General features: G+C 38.4%; 5 protein-coding genes and 1 long non-coding RNA gene across 7 annotated transcripts; 4 read left to right on the top strand and 2 right to left on the bottom strand.

Moving 5' to 3' along the window:
* The first annotated feature begins 321 nt into the window (after positions 1 to 321).
* Positions 322 to 4,942, top strand: LOC111808411 (DCN1-like protein 1). 2 transcript variants are annotated; one of them, XM_023694354.1, is made up of 10 exons: positions 322 to 576; positions 1,775 to 1,904; positions 2,354 to 2,405; positions 2,540 to 2,615; positions 2,758 to 2,840; positions 3,378 to 3,474; positions 4,062 to 4,107; positions 4,238 to 4,326; positions 4,440 to 4,810; positions 4,894 to 4,942. In XM_023694354.1, exons 1-9 carry the CDS (start codon positions 507 to 509, stop codon positions 4,775 to 4,777), a joined length of 981 nt encoding a protein of 326 aa, XP_023550122.1. In that variant the 5' UTR covers positions 322 to 506; the 3' UTR covers positions 4,778 to 4,810; positions 4,894 to 4,942. The 2 variants fall into 2 exon arrangements, with proteins under 2 accessions (XP_023550122.1, XP_023550121.1); XM_023694353.1 differs by having other exon boundaries at positions 323 to 576; positions 4,440 to 4,942.
* On the bottom strand, positions 4,917 to 6,095 carry LOC111808412 (ribonuclease 1-like). Its single transcript, XM_023694356.1, has 5 exons — positions 5,993 to 6,095; positions 5,856 to 5,906; positions 5,641 to 5,775; positions 5,365 to 5,557; positions 4,917 to 5,286 (listed from the first exon to the last, which is right to left on the bottom strand). The coding sequence occupies exons 1-5, from the start codon at positions 6,074 to 6,076 to the stop codon at positions 5,009 to 5,011; spliced, it is 741 nt and encodes a 246-aa protein (XP_023550124.1). The 5' UTR covers positions 6,077 to 6,095; the 3' UTR covers positions 4,917 to 5,008.
* On the top strand, positions 5,206 to 5,978 carry LOC111808413. Its single transcript, XR_002817067.1, has 2 exons — positions 5,206 to 5,327; positions 5,419 to 5,978. It is a non-coding gene; the product is annotated as an uncharacterized LOC111808413 (long non-coding RNA).
* A 472-nt stretch (positions 6,096 to 6,567) lies between the features above and the next one.
* LOC111808410 (ATP-dependent zinc metalloprotease FTSH 6, chloroplastic) lies at positions 6,568 to 9,393 on the top strand. Its single transcript, XM_023694352.1, has 4 exons — positions 6,568 to 8,138; positions 8,226 to 8,539; positions 8,620 to 8,860; positions 8,928 to 9,393. The coding sequence occupies exons 1-4, from the start codon at positions 7,002 to 7,004 to the stop codon at positions 9,270 to 9,272; spliced, it is 2,037 nt and encodes a 678-aa protein (XP_023550120.1). The 5' UTR covers positions 6,568 to 7,001; the 3' UTR covers positions 9,273 to 9,393.
* A 543-nt stretch (positions 9,394 to 9,936) lies between these two features.
* LOC111809119 (ribonuclease DdI-like) lies at positions 9,937 to 11,222 on the bottom strand. Its single transcript, XM_023695471.1, has 2 exons — positions 10,876 to 11,222; positions 9,937 to 10,440 (listed from the first exon to the last, which is right to left on the bottom strand). The coding sequence occupies exons 1-2, from the start codon at positions 11,173 to 11,175 to the stop codon at positions 10,003 to 10,005; spliced, it is 738 nt and encodes a 245-aa protein (XP_023551239.1). The 5' UTR covers positions 11,176 to 11,222; the 3' UTR covers positions 9,937 to 10,002.
* A 2,025-nt stretch (positions 11,223 to 13,247) lies between these two features.
* Positions 13,248 to 14,482, top strand: LOC111808958 (zinc-finger homeodomain protein 10-like). The gene has a single exon (XM_023695217.1). It carries the CDS (start codon positions 13,360 to 13,362, stop codon positions 14,293 to 14,295), a length of 936 nt encoding a protein of 311 aa, XP_023550985.1. The 5' UTR covers positions 13,248 to 13,359; the 3' UTR covers positions 14,296 to 14,482.
* Positions 14,483 to 15,063: the final 581 nt, after the last annotated feature.

The following is a 15,063-nucleotide window of genomic DNA, read 5'->3' as shown; positions in this document are numbered from 1 at the left end:
GCTCTGAAGACGGTCCCATTATGACACCGTTGGCAAACACGGGAAGTCTACGCTTTATTCTCTACGCTTATTAATATATATATACACACACACACACTGTATTTTCCTTTTTTTAAAAAAAAAAAATTATTTTCCATTTTAGTTGATAATTGATTGATGGATTCATTCGTCCACTTGTTATTTATTGAATTATTTGGAGTTGATAATTATTTTCAATTTCCAGAAATTTGATTTTAGTTTTTTTTATATATATAAATTATAAATTGATTTTGGTTAATGAACAAAATGAATTTAAAATTTGACTATGAAATTTAGGATTAAAAAATTGAAAAAAAAAAAAAAGAAAAAAGAAGGAGAAAAGCCAGTAAAAAGCCGAGACAGAACCAAAACCAGAGCTGAAGGCGAAGGAGGGAAGAAAGAGTATCGAGAGAGCTTCCTTCTCTGTTGTTGAGTTGGGGTCTGGAGGATTCTTCTTCTGCTCCTTGCTCCCCAACAATCTAACTTCCATGACTTCCGTTGTGGATTTCTTGCATATGAATCGCTTCGATATCGTCCAGATTTATCGTCAATACTGTGGTAACACCTTTCTGCTCCTCCTCAGAATTCTCGATTCAGTTCATTTCTCTTGAATCTTCTCCGATGCCTTTTTCTATCCACAATTTGTTTCGTTATGCCTTTAGAATCTTAATATTTCTGCCCTTGGATGGATATCTGCTTCAATATTTGAGGATTTTCGGTATGTGTGTGTGTGTGTCTTTAATAGAAATCTTTGTCTGCGTCTGCTTGCTGATGTATGTTAGCTTAGAAGATATAGGTATGTCAAAGATTTGGATGTTTTTGTTTATCTTTTAGAAGATGGTTATTTGCTCACTGATTTTGGATGCTTAAGATGTTATGACGTATTTAGTCCGAAGAAGTCTAGGTGCCTTTATTTTTTGGAACCTGCATTAATAGTTTGGATGATAAAGAATGTAAAGGATTCAATTTATGGCGATTCTCTTGGCGAGTATGATGCATGAGTGTTAATTTCAATTTTCTGTTCTGGTTAGTCCGATTCCTTAGAGAACAAATGAGCACTGTAATTACTCGTAGGTTGTCGGAAGAATAATCCAAGAATTACTCATTTTTTGTCACTTTGTGAACATTTGATAAAATTGGAACAATGTATAGAGGATATGTGTGGCCCTTGCACAAGGATGGCGCAAACTTCGAGAAGGGATCCAAAGAAGGAATTAGTAATTATTGTTTTATGATTTCAGAGTCTGAATTGCAGCCCTTTAGGAGGAGAAGTTTGAGTTTTACTTAATCATTCCAGATTGATAATAGTAATATTGTTGTTATACTTTACTAAGAAATAAAATAGTTTCGCTTTTCTAGATGACAGAAAACCAGAATAAAAGGAGCCGAGAAAATGTGGGGTTGGTGGAGCTGAGTGGAAACACTAAACTCTATTGAAAGGAAGTAAAATAGTATCATGTTTTGGCTCTTGATCGTTTAGAATCATGCTACTTATATATGCTTATCACTTGTTCGTATGAATGTAATATGAATAAATGGTTATCATGTGCATGGGTTTCTTGTGACTGGCTTCCTATTTTTGTTTGAATGTATTACCTCTTAGTTGTCATGGAAAAAAGATCACGGTTCTGATATTTGAAACCCCCCTCATTGGTTGGACTATGAATTAATTGAACTCTAGTCTGATGTGCATTACGTTAGGAACTCAAATTAGCAATATAAGCGAGTCTTAACTTGTTTACAAACTTGTTTATAGATATTCGATCTCAAAATGGCCTTTATCATGGGAATGAAGACTCTGGACATGTTGAATCACAAATAGCTAAAAGTTCAAAGCAGGCTCTTGCAGAACTCTTCCTTTATGTGAAATCATCGCTGCAGATGGGGTATATCCCTTCAAACCTGTACTATAGCCCTCGAGTTGTTTTTTCAGATGCACTTTGTGTCAAATGGACCATGGTATTCTCGGATACGCAGAGTTACAAATCAATATTTTTTGTCCTTTCAAAGAAGATATTTTCCAAACATATTTTAACCAACTAAGATAATTTATCAACTCAATTATCAAACCAAGGTATTTTTTAATAGACATGGATGCTTGCTAGTTTGATTTCTTTAGTTCTGGGTCTAGTATTTTCTGGCAGTTGAATAAAAAGAAATGTTACATGGAGAAAAACAACTACACAGGTGCCAAATTTACATCTTGATAACGGAGGCCATCCTAAGTCATTTTTGTACTTCTGAAGCTGATCACAAGAAATAGCTGTTGATTACAGTATAAAAGTTTTTCTTATACTAACCTCGGTTATCTGAAAAGCATTTATTACATTGGCAGGAACTCAATTGTTGATGAACTAGCGAAGGTGATGTCACATCCAAACTTGATGGTAAACTCTTCCTTCCTAACAGTTTTCCTGGTTTCATACTATTCTCTGGTTTCCTTCAATTTGGCAAGCTTTTGCTATTAGCTGGTGGCAATATTTTTACTTTGTGCTTTGAATATGACAATTTTATTTTGTAGGTAGACTTCTCTGAATTTTCACGCTTTTACGAGTTTGTTTTTTTTGTGAGCCGTGAAAATGGTCAAAAGAATATCAGTAAGATTCCTTCTTTTGACTTGGATATAAAAGATATGTTTTGGTTTCCCAACATAGATAACATGAAATGTGCACTACGTAAGTCAAAGTTTCTCTTACATTCCGACAAGTTATTTAGTTTTTTATTTTATTTGAATTACAGCTGTTAGTAGGGCAGTTAGAGCATGGAGATTAGTTTTGGATGGGAGATTTCGGTTACTTAATCAATGGTGTGACTTTGTTGAGGTATCCTTTTTCCCCTTCTCTTTCTTTCCTTTTTATTTTAGAACTCAAGGACACAGTGATACAACCTACAGAAATATCTTGTTCAAATGAGGTATTTTTCTTTTGTTGAGGTACCCTTTTCCCCTCCTCTTTCGTTTGGTTATTTAAGCAGAATGATAATAATCAGGAAACCTGAATTTCTACCTGAAACTATTTTCATCGACTTGGGTTTATGGGGTCCAACAATTATGAAACTTACGTATATGCTAAATACCCATGAATGAACTTTCCTATGTAATTGTCCTCTGCAGACATGTTTGGATACACGTTCATATGTGTTTTACAAAAATGTATGCATTTGTCTCAATTTTTGAAGTAGATGAAATTGGGAAAATTTGGGAATTTTTATACCTAAGCTTTTAATCTATCTGATTTCTTCTATCTCGGTTTATGAATTTAAGTTATTTTTGTGGTTTTATTCTTCAATTCGTTCCATGAAATAGAATTGCGATGTAGTGCAACTTATCTCCAGGGTTCTGATCTATTTAAGTTCCATAGAACAATCAGCGACACAATATATCTGAGGATACTTGGCTGCAAGTCTTGGCTTTCAGCTGTTGTGTACATGAAAATCTGGAAGGGTATGACCCGGAAGGTATTTGTACTTTTTTTTTTTTAAAATAATTCTTAATGGAAGTATTTTCGTAGATATTATTTGAATTAAAAATGTTAAGACTTGGGAGTACGTCAAGCAATCCGCCTCCTTATAGCTGTTGAAGTTTTTTCAGTATAATTGAATTCTATCACAAGAAAAAGTATGTTGTCTATTTATATAAGAAAATTTTAATGCTTCACTTTCATGTTTAACCTTCTGTTTTGGTTCTTCTGTGGATGCTTGAAATATCATGAGAATGTGAATATTAATTGATCTCATCATGTTGTTATGGTGGCTTGGTATTATTATTTTGTTACCTCAACTGTAGGCTTAACGCCTAAAAAGGGTTTTGAGGTTTTGTGGCTTGGTATTATCATCGTGTTTAATAATTGCACAGTTCTATATTTTCTGAATTCATTAAAAAATTTCTAATTAACTTGAGGATTATGCCTCACTTCTCTTGAAGAAAGAGCCTTAAGACTACCCCCTTAAGTCTTTTGGAATGTTGGGTATGCTTTTAAATAAGCACAATATTTCTCTTTTTTTACTGTAATGTCTGGAGTTACTCAGTTGCGTTCTTCAATCAGGTGCTTGGCCTGTCCTAATTGATGACTTCGTCGAGCACATGTACAGGTTCGTATGTGGAGATTCTTACACATGCGATGAGTTTGAAGTTGCATGTGGTTAAATAATTCTGTCCTATATATCATTTTAAGACTGTCGTTTTTATCACTGAAGCCTTGTACTAACACTTGATATGCAGGCGGTCAGGATCTAATAAAATTTCAAAGTTATATTGTACTTGTGGAGACTCAGAATCACAGTCTGGTGTCTTTGAAGATTCTCTTCCTGGTATAGACTACGTTCAACTGTCAAAAAAAAAAAAAGTACTGTTTTACATACTGGACTTCCATGGCATGCAGAATGATATATAAGCCGTGTTTTACTGGTTTGGATTATGTCAGGATTGAAGTCTTTCCCTGGTTTGAAGAGGAAATTACCCGAGGACATGCAAGTGGACGGCATTATGTCTCTGAGTGACCCTAGAACCGGCTCCATGGAATTAATTCCTGTTACGAGCGTCAAGAAAAGTAGATTCATGGGTTGCAGGCCAGTGAACTTGGAGGTAAACTTACCGTCATGCACTGCAGATGCGAACACAGATATGGTTCGACCTAACGGTGCAGTAGGCTGCAAAGCTCCTTGTGCTATTGAAGGTTGTCTGTCAAAAGGTTTTGCTGGGCTTTTCTCGACATGTTCAGTCTTAGGATTGGATCAAGAAAGGAAAGCGTCATTCACGTGATCATCTCCGATTTAGCTCTAATGATTTTTACAGGTAGTATGTTCTATAATGTGGTTATATCTTTATTTTTTGTTGTGGTACAGCATTTTTAAACGGATGAGTTTGTGATTTGGCAGCAAACTAAATTCATAAACCCAGATAGAAGAAACGAGCTTGTAATTTCAATAGTTCATAGGGGAAACACCAAAAAGTTAGTGTAAACACCAAAAAGTTCATAGGGGAAACAGAAAACTAGTGGGGATTGCTTAAAGTAGTAGATTTGAAGTTGTAAGATGGACCAAAAATATCATAAGGGAAAAGGACGGCTTGGAATTTGCATCTTGTTACGAGGGGGCAGTCCACAATATGAATGGAAGATGTTGCAGTGTATTGGAAGCAAAGGAAGATGTTGGAGAGCAGAGGGATGCGTTTATATGACTTGCATTCCACTTGTGGAGTGTGCCCCGTCGCAGCTTTAATGGCATCACTTATGTTCTCTAACCCATACACCTCTCCAAATGGAAATATCGCTGCATCACAAACAACCATTCATCAGCATTGCCTTCTCCAAGTTAGTATCATTACTTTTTTTGTTTGGAAACACACACCTCTGTTTGCTAGGATATTGAAGAGATCATAAGTTTGCTTAAGCTTGAGTGCAGTTTCAAAGAAAGCATGCTGAGTGAGCAATGGTTCAGAACAAATTCCATGCCTTTCCCATTCTTTCTTCCATATCTTCTCATTCTCCTCCTCCTCAAGAGATGGCCATTCTTTATCTAACTCATTTTTCAGATCCGACATCTGTAAAAACCCATTTACAAAACAATACATCATATAATCCATATGAATCATCAAACCCTCTCTATATCTCTACAGAAAAGTACCTTTGAAGGGTCAAAAGTGGTTCTAGTTTTGCAATTGGGCATCCCAGAAGAACAAGCAGGCCAGAAGCCATAAATGCTGAAAGTGGGTGTTGCTGGCTTTTGACAAGGCTTCAAATTGCATAGAGAAATCTGCCACTGATGCTTACCATCAAATAGCCAGAAATTAGAAGAGAGATCGTGAGATTACCAAATGGGAACAAACAAAATTTGATTACCTGTTGAACAAGGTAAAAGAAGTCAGAGTTTCCACTGCCTTCTGAGACCGGCTGGATAGGTAAACAAAAGGGGATGTCAATTTCATCAACTCTGAATGGAAAGTATAAACAATTTAGTTTCAATACTCAATAATTACCTGTGAAGAGTTATATGATGCAATGTCGTCTTGACATGTTACGGTTCTACCAAGAAGCTGGAAGATGAGAAAGAGAATCAACATTGGAGTTGGACAATTGGGATGAAACTTCACTTGGATACTCAAAAATCTAGAGGCAAAACCTCTTATTATGTGCAAAGGAAACCAACCTCTGAGGACTTAATGACCTAATATACAGTTGGTTCAATTTAATGGGCAGATAGTCCTATCGAGATCCGCCGAAGAATTCCCTTCTAAATGGAGAATGAGAGAGAGAGGGAAAAAAGATTTTTCTCCCTTAGAGTCGAGAATATATTATATTTCTTGTCCTTGACCCTACCTCACTTTTTTTCAATTGAATTGCACTCCAAAGGGTAGGTTTATACTATAATTTGAGGAATCAATAGCTTTAGTTTTTACTAATTGAGAATTGAATGCTTAAAGTTGATTAGTAAGTGTATCCATCCCCAACGAATTTAAAGACTGACTTTAATGGGTTAATTCAATGCCATCTAATTCCATGCATTGTGAGGTAAGCTGTAGGGTTCTTAAAATTTTTGTCACTTTTCCAAGAATGGAATTGGAGATGAGCAGGGGCAGTAGCAGGAGCAGCAGCAACAGTCAAGATGGTGTTGGTTTGAAGAGAATCGTCAAATGTAGAGGATTGAACGATAACGACTAAAATGAGATACAAAGAAGAAAACAAAACAAGGAACAGTAGGAGATCGATGATAGCAGCACGTGTGTGGCGCTGGCTCATACAGATTTGACAACAAAACTCTCGAGGGTTCATCTTTGTCTCTTCACAACCTACCAACACTCACGCAGCCATTTCCAGATCCTTCATGAATCAGATGGAAAATTCAAGCTTTTTAATCTGCTGCTTCTCAAACCCCAAATTCATTGTTCTGGAAACTGCTAATTCCTCTATTTAAACACCTTTTAACTAATCATTCCACAAATTACAGAACAGGGCGTTTAAGCCATTGCTGGTTCTTCTCTTGAAAATATGTCTTCTGCTATCTGTTTGTTTCCATCTCTCTCTCCTGTCTGCAAGTTTCATGACCATACAAGGAAGGCCCACCACTCCAAAACAGCTAACAAAGAAGACCCATGTCCTATAATTCCTCTAGACATTAAAATCAGTAAGAGAAATCTATTGACATCCACTGGTCTCACTCTTCTAGCAGACGGTTTTCTCGATGTCTCTGTTTCGGCAAGAGCAGAGCCAGAGAGTCCTATTGAATCCACTTCCAGTCGTTTGTCGTACTCAAGATTCTTGCAATATTTGGATGAAGGTGGAGTGAAGAAGGTTGATATTCTTGAGAACGGTACGGTCGCCATAGCTGAGATTTATAATCCTGTGTTGGACAAGATTCAGAGGGTTAAGATTCAGCTGCCTGGGCTGCCAAAAGAGTTGATAAGGAAGATGGAGCTTAAGAATGTGGATTTTGCAGCTTATCCTATGCAGGTCAATTGGGGGCTTGCAATTCTTGACTTGTTGGGAAATTTGGCCTTTCCATTGTTGTTGCTTGGTTCCTTGCTGCTTCGATCATCTTCTTCAAACTCTCCTGGAGGACCCAACTTGCCATTTGGACTTGGAAGGAGTAAGGCCAAATTCCAGATGGAACCCAATACGGGAGTGACATTTGATGATGTAGCTGGGATTGATGAAGCGAAGCAAGATTTCCAAGAAATTGTGGAGTTTTTGAAGATCCCCGAGAAGTTTTCAGCTGTTGGAGCAAGAATACCAAAAGGGGTTCTCTTAATTGGGCCGCCAGGAACTGGGAAGACCTTGTTGGCTAAAGCCATTGCAGGGGAAGCTGGAGTTCCTTTCTTCTCTCTCTCTGGTTCTGAGTTCATAGAGATGTTCGTTGGGGTTGGGGCTTCAAGAGTGAGAGATTTATTCAACAAAGCAAAAGCCAATTCCCCGTGCTTAGTTTTCATTGATGAGATAGATGCTGTTGGGAGACAGAGAGGCACAGGCATTGGTGGAGGAAACGACGAAAGAGAGCAGACACTGAATCAATTGCTCACTGAAATGGATGGTTTTACCGGTAATAGTGGTGTGATCGTCATCGCCGCCACCAACCGCCCTGAAATTCTCGACTCTGCTTTGCGCCGGCCAGGGAGGTTCGATAGACAAGTAAGCTAATTCCTCTGTTCAAGTTCTTGTTCTTGTTTATAATTGATAGGATAATGGATCTTGATAGTGTTAACGATTTGGATAAAGGTTACAGTGGGATTACCTGACGTGAGAGGGAGAGAAGAAATCCTGAAGGTTCACAGCAAAAACAAGAAACTGGACAGCAACATATCACTCAGCATCATTGCAATGAGGACGCCAGGCTTCAGCGGCGCCGATTTGGCTAACCTAATGAACGAAGCTGCAATTCTAGCAGGAAGAAGAGGCAAAGAACAAATCACAGTGCGAGAAATCGACGATTCCATCGACAGAATTGTTGCCGGCATGGAAGGAACCAAAATGACAGATGGGAAGAGCAAAATTGTCGTGGCTTACCATGAAATTGGGCACGCCGTGTGCGCGTAAGTTGCAGAAAACAGAGACTATGATGATTCAACTTTTTTGTATATACTTTTGAAATGTGGGTTTGGCAATCGAACAGGAGCTTGACGGAGGGTCATGATCGAGTGCAGAAAGTGACACTGATTCCGAGAGGACAAGCGAGAGGACTGACATGGTTCTTGCCCGGAGAAGACCCATCTCTGGTTTCGAAGAAGGAATTATTTGCTCGAATTGTTGGTGGGCTTGGTGGCAGAGCGGCGGAGGATGTGATCTTTGGGGAGCCGGAGATCACCACCGGTGCTGCCGGAGATCTGCTGCAGGTCACCCAAATCGCTAGACAGGTAATCATGCTTCTATCCTTTGTGTTCATCTAGATCGAGTTGATTAGTAACGTAGAAATGAATGCAGATGGTGACGGTATTTGGGATGTCAGAGATAGGGCCATGGGCATTGATAGATCCAGCAACACAGAGCAGTGATGTGGTGATGAGAATGCTGGCTCGAAACTCCATGTCGGAGAAGTTAGCAGAAGACATAGATTCATCCATACGACATATAATAGAAAGGGCATACGAAATTGCAAAAACCCACATTAGAAACAATCGAGAGGCCATAGATAAATTGGTGGATGTTTTGTTAGAGAAAGAAACCATCACCGGAGATGAATTTAGAACTATTCTCTCCGAGTTCACCGACATTCCTTCAACCCATCACAACACGACTGCTTCTATATCTCTACTGGTCGAAGCCTAGATATCTTTGAACGTATATTGTCTTTTTTAGCCCGTTATGTATAGCCGTTAACTTCAAGCAAATATTATCCGTTTTGGCTCGTTACTTATTATCATATCTTCACAGTTTTACAACGTGTTTACTATGGAGAGGTTTTCACATACTTATAAGGAATGTTTCGTTTTCCTCTTCAATCGATGTGGGATCTCACAATTCACTATTTGAGGGTCCAATGTTCTCGTTGGCACACTATCCGGTATCTGGCTCTGATACCATTCGTCCGTTTTTGTTCATTACATATAACCATCAGTCTCATAATTATGACGTCTATTAGGGAGAGGTTTTCACACCCTTATAAGAACTCATCAGAAATGCTTTGTTCTTTTCTACGGGCAACATGGAATCTCACATCAATCTACTCCATCGATGTAGAATCTTAAAATTCACCAGAATCTCACAATTCATCTCTTAAGGGGCAATATCTTCATTGGCACATGTCATTTGTAACCTCTCAAGCCCACTACTAACAAATATTATCTGCTTTTATCGAGTACAATTGTCAGACCCTTATAAGAAATTATAAGAAATGCTTTGTTCTTTTCTCCCACCGACATGGAATCTCACATCAACTATTTGGGTGATTGGAGAATCACCCGAGGACTTAGAAAGCTTAATTTAAGAGACGTAAACACAATACACATCCCTTTTTCCATTTATTAGAGTTGCTTAGCTAATCCTGATGCATTAAAGATCAGTTTTTTACCCAGAGGATAAATTGATTTCGGGGACAGCCATTGGCAGCAGAATACTGGGAAGGGCAGTTGATGTGGCGAAGACACTTGTCGAAGCACAGAGCCACTTCCGCCAGCTGATACTGAAGATTATACTTCACGTTGCGGCTGCAGCGCAGAGCAGGCTTCCCAAAGCTTACGTTGAGGACAGATTCAAAGTCCGGTGCTAGATATCGCCGCCCATCCACGGGTTCCATCCCATATTTCTCAAGCGCCTGCAGCACGTCGCTCCTCCAGAAAAGGTACAGAGCTAACCGGAAATAGTCTGAGATTTGGAAGGTCGGGGTCTCCAAGCAGGTTCCGTGTAAATCCCACTCGTCGCCCCATACTGCTGGGTTTGAGCCTATGACCACCAGGCTTGGCCAATCCTCGTCTAGCTCTCTTCTTATGCTTGAAATCTATCGTCCAAAACAAATGAGAGCTTATGTTCAAAATGGATAACATCATATCGTTGTGAAGAGTTCGTGATTCCTAACATGGTATGAAACGTATGCTTTTAACTTATCATGTCAATAGAATCTTCAAATGTCGAACAAAGAAATTGTGAGTCTCGACTAAGGGGAGGCTGTTCGAGGGCTTTACAAGCCTTCTATGAGACTTTATAGTGCTAGTTTATAGGTAAGAAATATCATACCATTGTGGAGAGTTATAATTCATAACATTCTATCAAAGCTATACCCTTAACTTAGTCATGTCAATAAAGAAGTTGTGAGTCTCGATTAAGGGGAGGCTGTTCAAGGGCTCTGTAGTGCTAGTTTATAAGTAAGAAATACCATACTATTGTGGAGAGTCGTGATACCTAACAATAATCACAAGAGTGAATAAATTCATACGTTTTGTTGGAGAAATTCGCTGCCATTGCACCGTCCAATGCTACCAGAATAGCTGCCAGCCCAGAGGCCGTTGATGCTGAACCTCGACGACCATGGTTTTAGACAGGTGAGATTGCTGCACGTTGCTGGTTGCCATTGCAGTACGAGTTGATAATAATCAAATGGAACCGCTTTCATCTCTTCCAACTCATTTAAACTATCGTTTGATTCCACGGAAGCTATGCCATTCAAAGCATACCCTTTCAAAACATTCAAAATCAAAATGGTTAGTAGAAGGAAGAAAGTGTTCTCGTTTGCCATCAACTTATCTTCTAGTATGATGCGTTAATATCTCGAAAACGTTGTATTCTATTATTTATAGTTCGTGTCAAATGGATAAGTCTCAGATTTATTATAACAAATGCGAATATTGTAAGAATTATTGAGATATATATCGGAAAATACCATAATAATTTCGTCCCCTTTATCTATTTGCTATTAAAATCTAGACATAATAATGTTTAAATTTACGAAAATTTTGTAAACTAATTGAGATTATTGTTTGCTTGTATGAATTGATCATGATTTTCAACGTGAGCATAGTTCAATAAATAACTTGAGATATGGACGTAAACAAAACATTATTTATAAGGGTGTGAAAATCTATCCCTAACAGATACGTTTTAAAACTGTGATACTGACGTGGACAAGTAACACTGCTAAATAATATTAACTAAAAATTGGGAGTTAAAGAAAGAATCCCACGTAACTAAAAAAGAGGCGAGATGGGTATTCGTTTTGTTTTCATTAGCAACGGTTTTATCGTCTTCTTTTGTGAGTATACATAAATTAGGGCTTACGTGTGAATATTGATTGCCTAATGTTCCCATCAATTTGGGTTGGGCTTCAAACGGAAGCATCATATGGTTATTGGGCCAATTATTAGAAGAGCAAATGGGCTTAAATGGGCCTGGATAATCAAGCCCATGTTGAAGTTACAAAAAAAAGGAGGGGCAGGGGAGGGCCCACCGGCAACTGGAAACCTCGGAAGCTGTACGATAACTGACCCCCTTGTCATAAATATGATATTAAAATTCACTTTTTTTTAACTTCGGGTAAAAAATTGTGGCCCAAATATTTAATTTAATTTCGATTATAATTATTTTGATAGAAATTAAAAAAAAAAGTATAGTAATTAAATTATTATGATAGGATGATAGGACCACATGAAAGTGGGTCCCATGCCCTAGAATTATGGGAATGAAAGGGTTTTTGGTGCCATTACTTGTCCCCATAAACCATTTTCCCAAATTGGTCCCACTCAAATTCCAAAAAAAAATCTACCAAAATTGATGTTACATCTATGTACCCTACACATTCAAATCATCTAAGGTCATTTATTAGGGTTACCCGTTCCAAAACCTTTCCATGAATCATATACATATTTGACGAAATTGAAGTATACGTAGTTTTATACCATGTTTTGAAACCATCTTTTCTCGACATCAAATCTTTGTCATATCTTATGAAATTGACATTAGAGAAATGAAATGAATGCGTGTGAATTTTAAAATCTCATTTGAGATGGGAAAAGAAAAGCAACCAAATTATATATGTAATTAGAGCTTTAGGTTGATAGGTTCGGTAAACTATTTAGATAGAGAGTTCTAGAGTTTTTCATAGCTCAACCTAACTACGCCCCGTGGCGGACAGATGGAGAGGGGAACGAAGTATTCTTTATAAGGGTGTGGAAACCTCTCTCTAGCATATGCGTTTTAAAAATTATGAGATTGACGGCGAACGTAATAGACCAAAAGATATAATATTTGTTAGTGGTTGGCTTGATATTACACATCAGTAGGTAACAACTTGCAGTTCGAAATCTCAAAAGGTGGGTTATTACCGTTTGTTATCAGAGTTGGGCACCGACTTAGGACACTAAGGCCTCAAGAGGGGTGAATTATGAGATCCCGCATTGGTGGGAGAGGGAAACGAAATATTCCTTATAAGAGCATGGAAGTGTCTACTAGCTCTAAGAGGGACGTATTGTGAGATCCCATATCGATTGAAGAGAGGAACAAAATTTTCCTTATAAAGATGTGAAGTGTCTACGGACTCTAACACCAACTTCGTCATTACGCAAGCTAGAGAGAGTGGCTGGCAATATCAAAAACTAAAATTAAATTAAAATTTAACAAAAAATTTAACCACCACAGACAAAGTAAAGGAAAAAAAAAAAAAAAAAAACATTACTTCCTAGTTGTATTGAGGTATATTTATTACACATGCAAGTGGGTCCACCCAACTTAACCACAGATTATAACCATGGTTAAAATTGAAGAAGTGGGTTAACAAAGCACATCCACAAAAACTCCGATTCCTATTATCAACACTCTTTCGCTAATTCCCTTCTTCTTCTTCTTCTTTCTTACTCTGTTTCTTAATTTTTACAGAAACCTTAATGTTGTCTGTTTTTTATTTGAAGTTCTCCTTCTTTAATTCTCCATGTTTAGAGAGGTTTGTGCTTTTCAAAGAGCCATGGATTTAGCCCTACCTCCCATCACTACTACAACCACGGCTAATACCACCAAATCTCCCGACCCAGACTCCGACACTCCGACACGCTTCCCGCCGTCCTCTTCAGCCAAGTCGCTGCCTTTCACCAACGGCCTTCTCAAGCGCCACAACCACGCTCATCAACCCACCCTCGTTGTTTCTTACAAAGAATGTCTCAAAAACCACGCCGCCAGTTTAGGAGCTCACGCGTTGGACGGATGTGGGGAATTTATGCCTTCCCCATCTGCCTCTTCCATTGATCCCACTTCGCTCAACTGCGCCGCATGCGGCTGCCACCGGAATTTCCACCGCCGTGACCCAGAGGATCCGATCTCTACTTTACCAATCAATACAGCAACCACTCATGTCATCGAGTATCAACCCCACCATCGTCATCACCCACCACCGCCCGGGATGCGGAGTCCGAATTCGGCATCTCCGCCGCCGATCTCGTCGTCGTACTACCCATCAGCGCCGCATATGTTACTAGCGCTTTCCGCCGGGTTGTCGGCTCGTCCACCGGAAATCGGACGCGCGAAAAATTTAAACGCTCGGAAACGATTCAGGACGAAATTCAGCAACGAACAGAAGGAAAAAATGCTCCATTTTGCAGAACAAGTGGGATGGAAAATGCAAAAGCGAGACGAGGATTTGGTCCGAAATTTTTGCAATCAAATTGGAGTTGAAAGAGGGGTTCTTAAAGTATGGATGCATAACAACAAGAACACCATGGGCAAAAAAACTGATTCCAATGACACCACCCCCACACCCACCACAACCACCACCACCGCCGTCGTCAATATCAACAACAACGACGATGAAGACGAACCAGACGGCGGCTTCCATATGCATATTGGATCAAATGGGTCATCTTCTTCTTCTTGATCTCTACTACTCCCTACTCTCCCAAGTAATTAATAATAAAATTGCATCATCCCCTGATACTCAAATCCAACCTACATAGCTCTACTCCTTTTTTTCTTCTTCATTTCCTCTGAATTTAGCGTTGAATTGTGAGCACCCGAGTAGAAACAGAGCATGAATCATCAATCCTTATTAATTACTTATTTAATTCCTTCATTTCTTTCCCTTAATCTCTAATCTAATCTAATTTCTTGTTGAAATTTCATGAATCTAACGTCTCATCAAACAGACCAAAAGATTATCCCCTTATCTTCTGTCTCCGAGAAAGCAGCAGAAAGTAGAATCTTGCCTCAACCTTAGATTTTCTGCACATTTCCAAATTCCATATGAAATTAAATCACAATTATAATTTAATTAAATGGGGTTCGTATATTTTCAATCATTGGTTGTACTTCTTATTAATTTAAGAAACTGATTAGAATAATGTTTCTAGATTTAATCGTGATTATAATGAAAGATATCGAAACTCGACTATCCTTTTAAAGGAAAGATATCGAAACGAGCATAACCCATGAACTTAATTGTTAATTAAAAGTATGATAATGAATAATGAATGGGTTGAAATTAGTTTGTGTGAACAATAATAAAAGGTGTTGCTTAATTAGGTAAATATACGGCGTGCCACTTAGTTTAGCTGTCTTTTCTGTCGCATAACATACACTATAGCAAAATGGACACTTAATCTATGATTTAAAATTTGAACCTTACAACTTATTAGATGCCAACTAT

This window comes from Cucurbita pepo, chromosome LG13 (assembly GCF_002806865.2).
Source record: "Cucurbita pepo subsp. pepo cultivar mu-cu-16 chromosome LG13, ASM280686v2, whole genome shotgun sequence".
Lineage (NCBI taxonomy): Eukaryota > Viridiplantae > Streptophyta > Magnoliopsida > Cucurbitales > Cucurbitaceae > Cucurbita > Cucurbita pepo.
This window is presented reverse-complemented; position numbering and strand designations above follow the sequence as displayed.

Excerpts from the sequence above, each read along its gene's own strand:
- LOC111808411 (XM_023694354.1), top strand. The coding sequence starts at position 507 with ATGACTTCCGTTGTGGATTTCTTGCATATGAATCGCTTCGATATCGTC. Across the intron at positions 2,406-2,539 it reads TGTCACATCCAAACTTGATG|GTAGACTTCTCTGAATTTTC; the intron begins GTAAACTCTTCC and ends TTTATTTTGTAG. Across the intron at positions 3,475-4,061 it reads GGAAGGGTATGACCCGGAAG|GTGCTTGGCCTGTCCTAATT; the intron begins GTATTTGTACTT and ends TTCTTCAATCAG.
- LOC111808412 (XM_023694356.1), bottom strand. The coding sequence starts at position 6,076 with ATGTTGATTCTCTTTCTCATCTTCCAGCTTCTTGGTAGAACCGTAACA. Across the intron at positions 5,776-5,855 it reads TCTTTTACCTTGTTCAACAG|TGGCAGATTTCTCTATGCAA; the intron begins GTAATCAAATTT and ends GGTAAGCATCAG. Across the intron at positions 5,558-5,640 it reads CCACTTTTGACCCTTCAAAG|ATGTCGGATCTGAAAAATGA; the intron begins GTACTTTTCTGT and ends GGGTTTTTACAG.
- LOC111808410 (XM_023694352.1), top strand. The coding sequence starts at position 7,002 with ATGTCTTCTGCTATCTGTTTGTTTCCATCTCTCTCTCCTGTCTGCAAG. Across the intron at positions 8,139-8,225 it reads CAGGGAGGTTCGATAGACAA|GTTACAGTGGGATTACCTGA; the intron begins GTAAGCTAATTC and ends ATTTGGATAAAG. Across the intron at positions 8,861-8,927 it reads TCACCCAAATCGCTAGACAG|ATGGTGACGGTATTTGGGAT; the intron begins GTAATCATGCTT and ends AAATGAATGCAG.
- LOC111809119 (XM_023695471.1), bottom strand. The coding sequence starts at position 11,175 with ATGGCAAACGAGAACACTTTCTTCCTTCTACTAACCATTTTGATTTTG. Across the intron at positions 10,441-10,875 it reads GCGAATTTCTCCAACAAAAC|ATTTCAAGCATAAGAAGAGA; the intron begins GTATGAATTTAT and ends TTTGGACGATAG.
- LOC111808958 (XM_023695217.1), top strand. The coding sequence starts at position 13,360 with ATGTTTAGAGAGGTTTGTGCTTTTCAAAGAGCCATGGATTTAGCCCTA.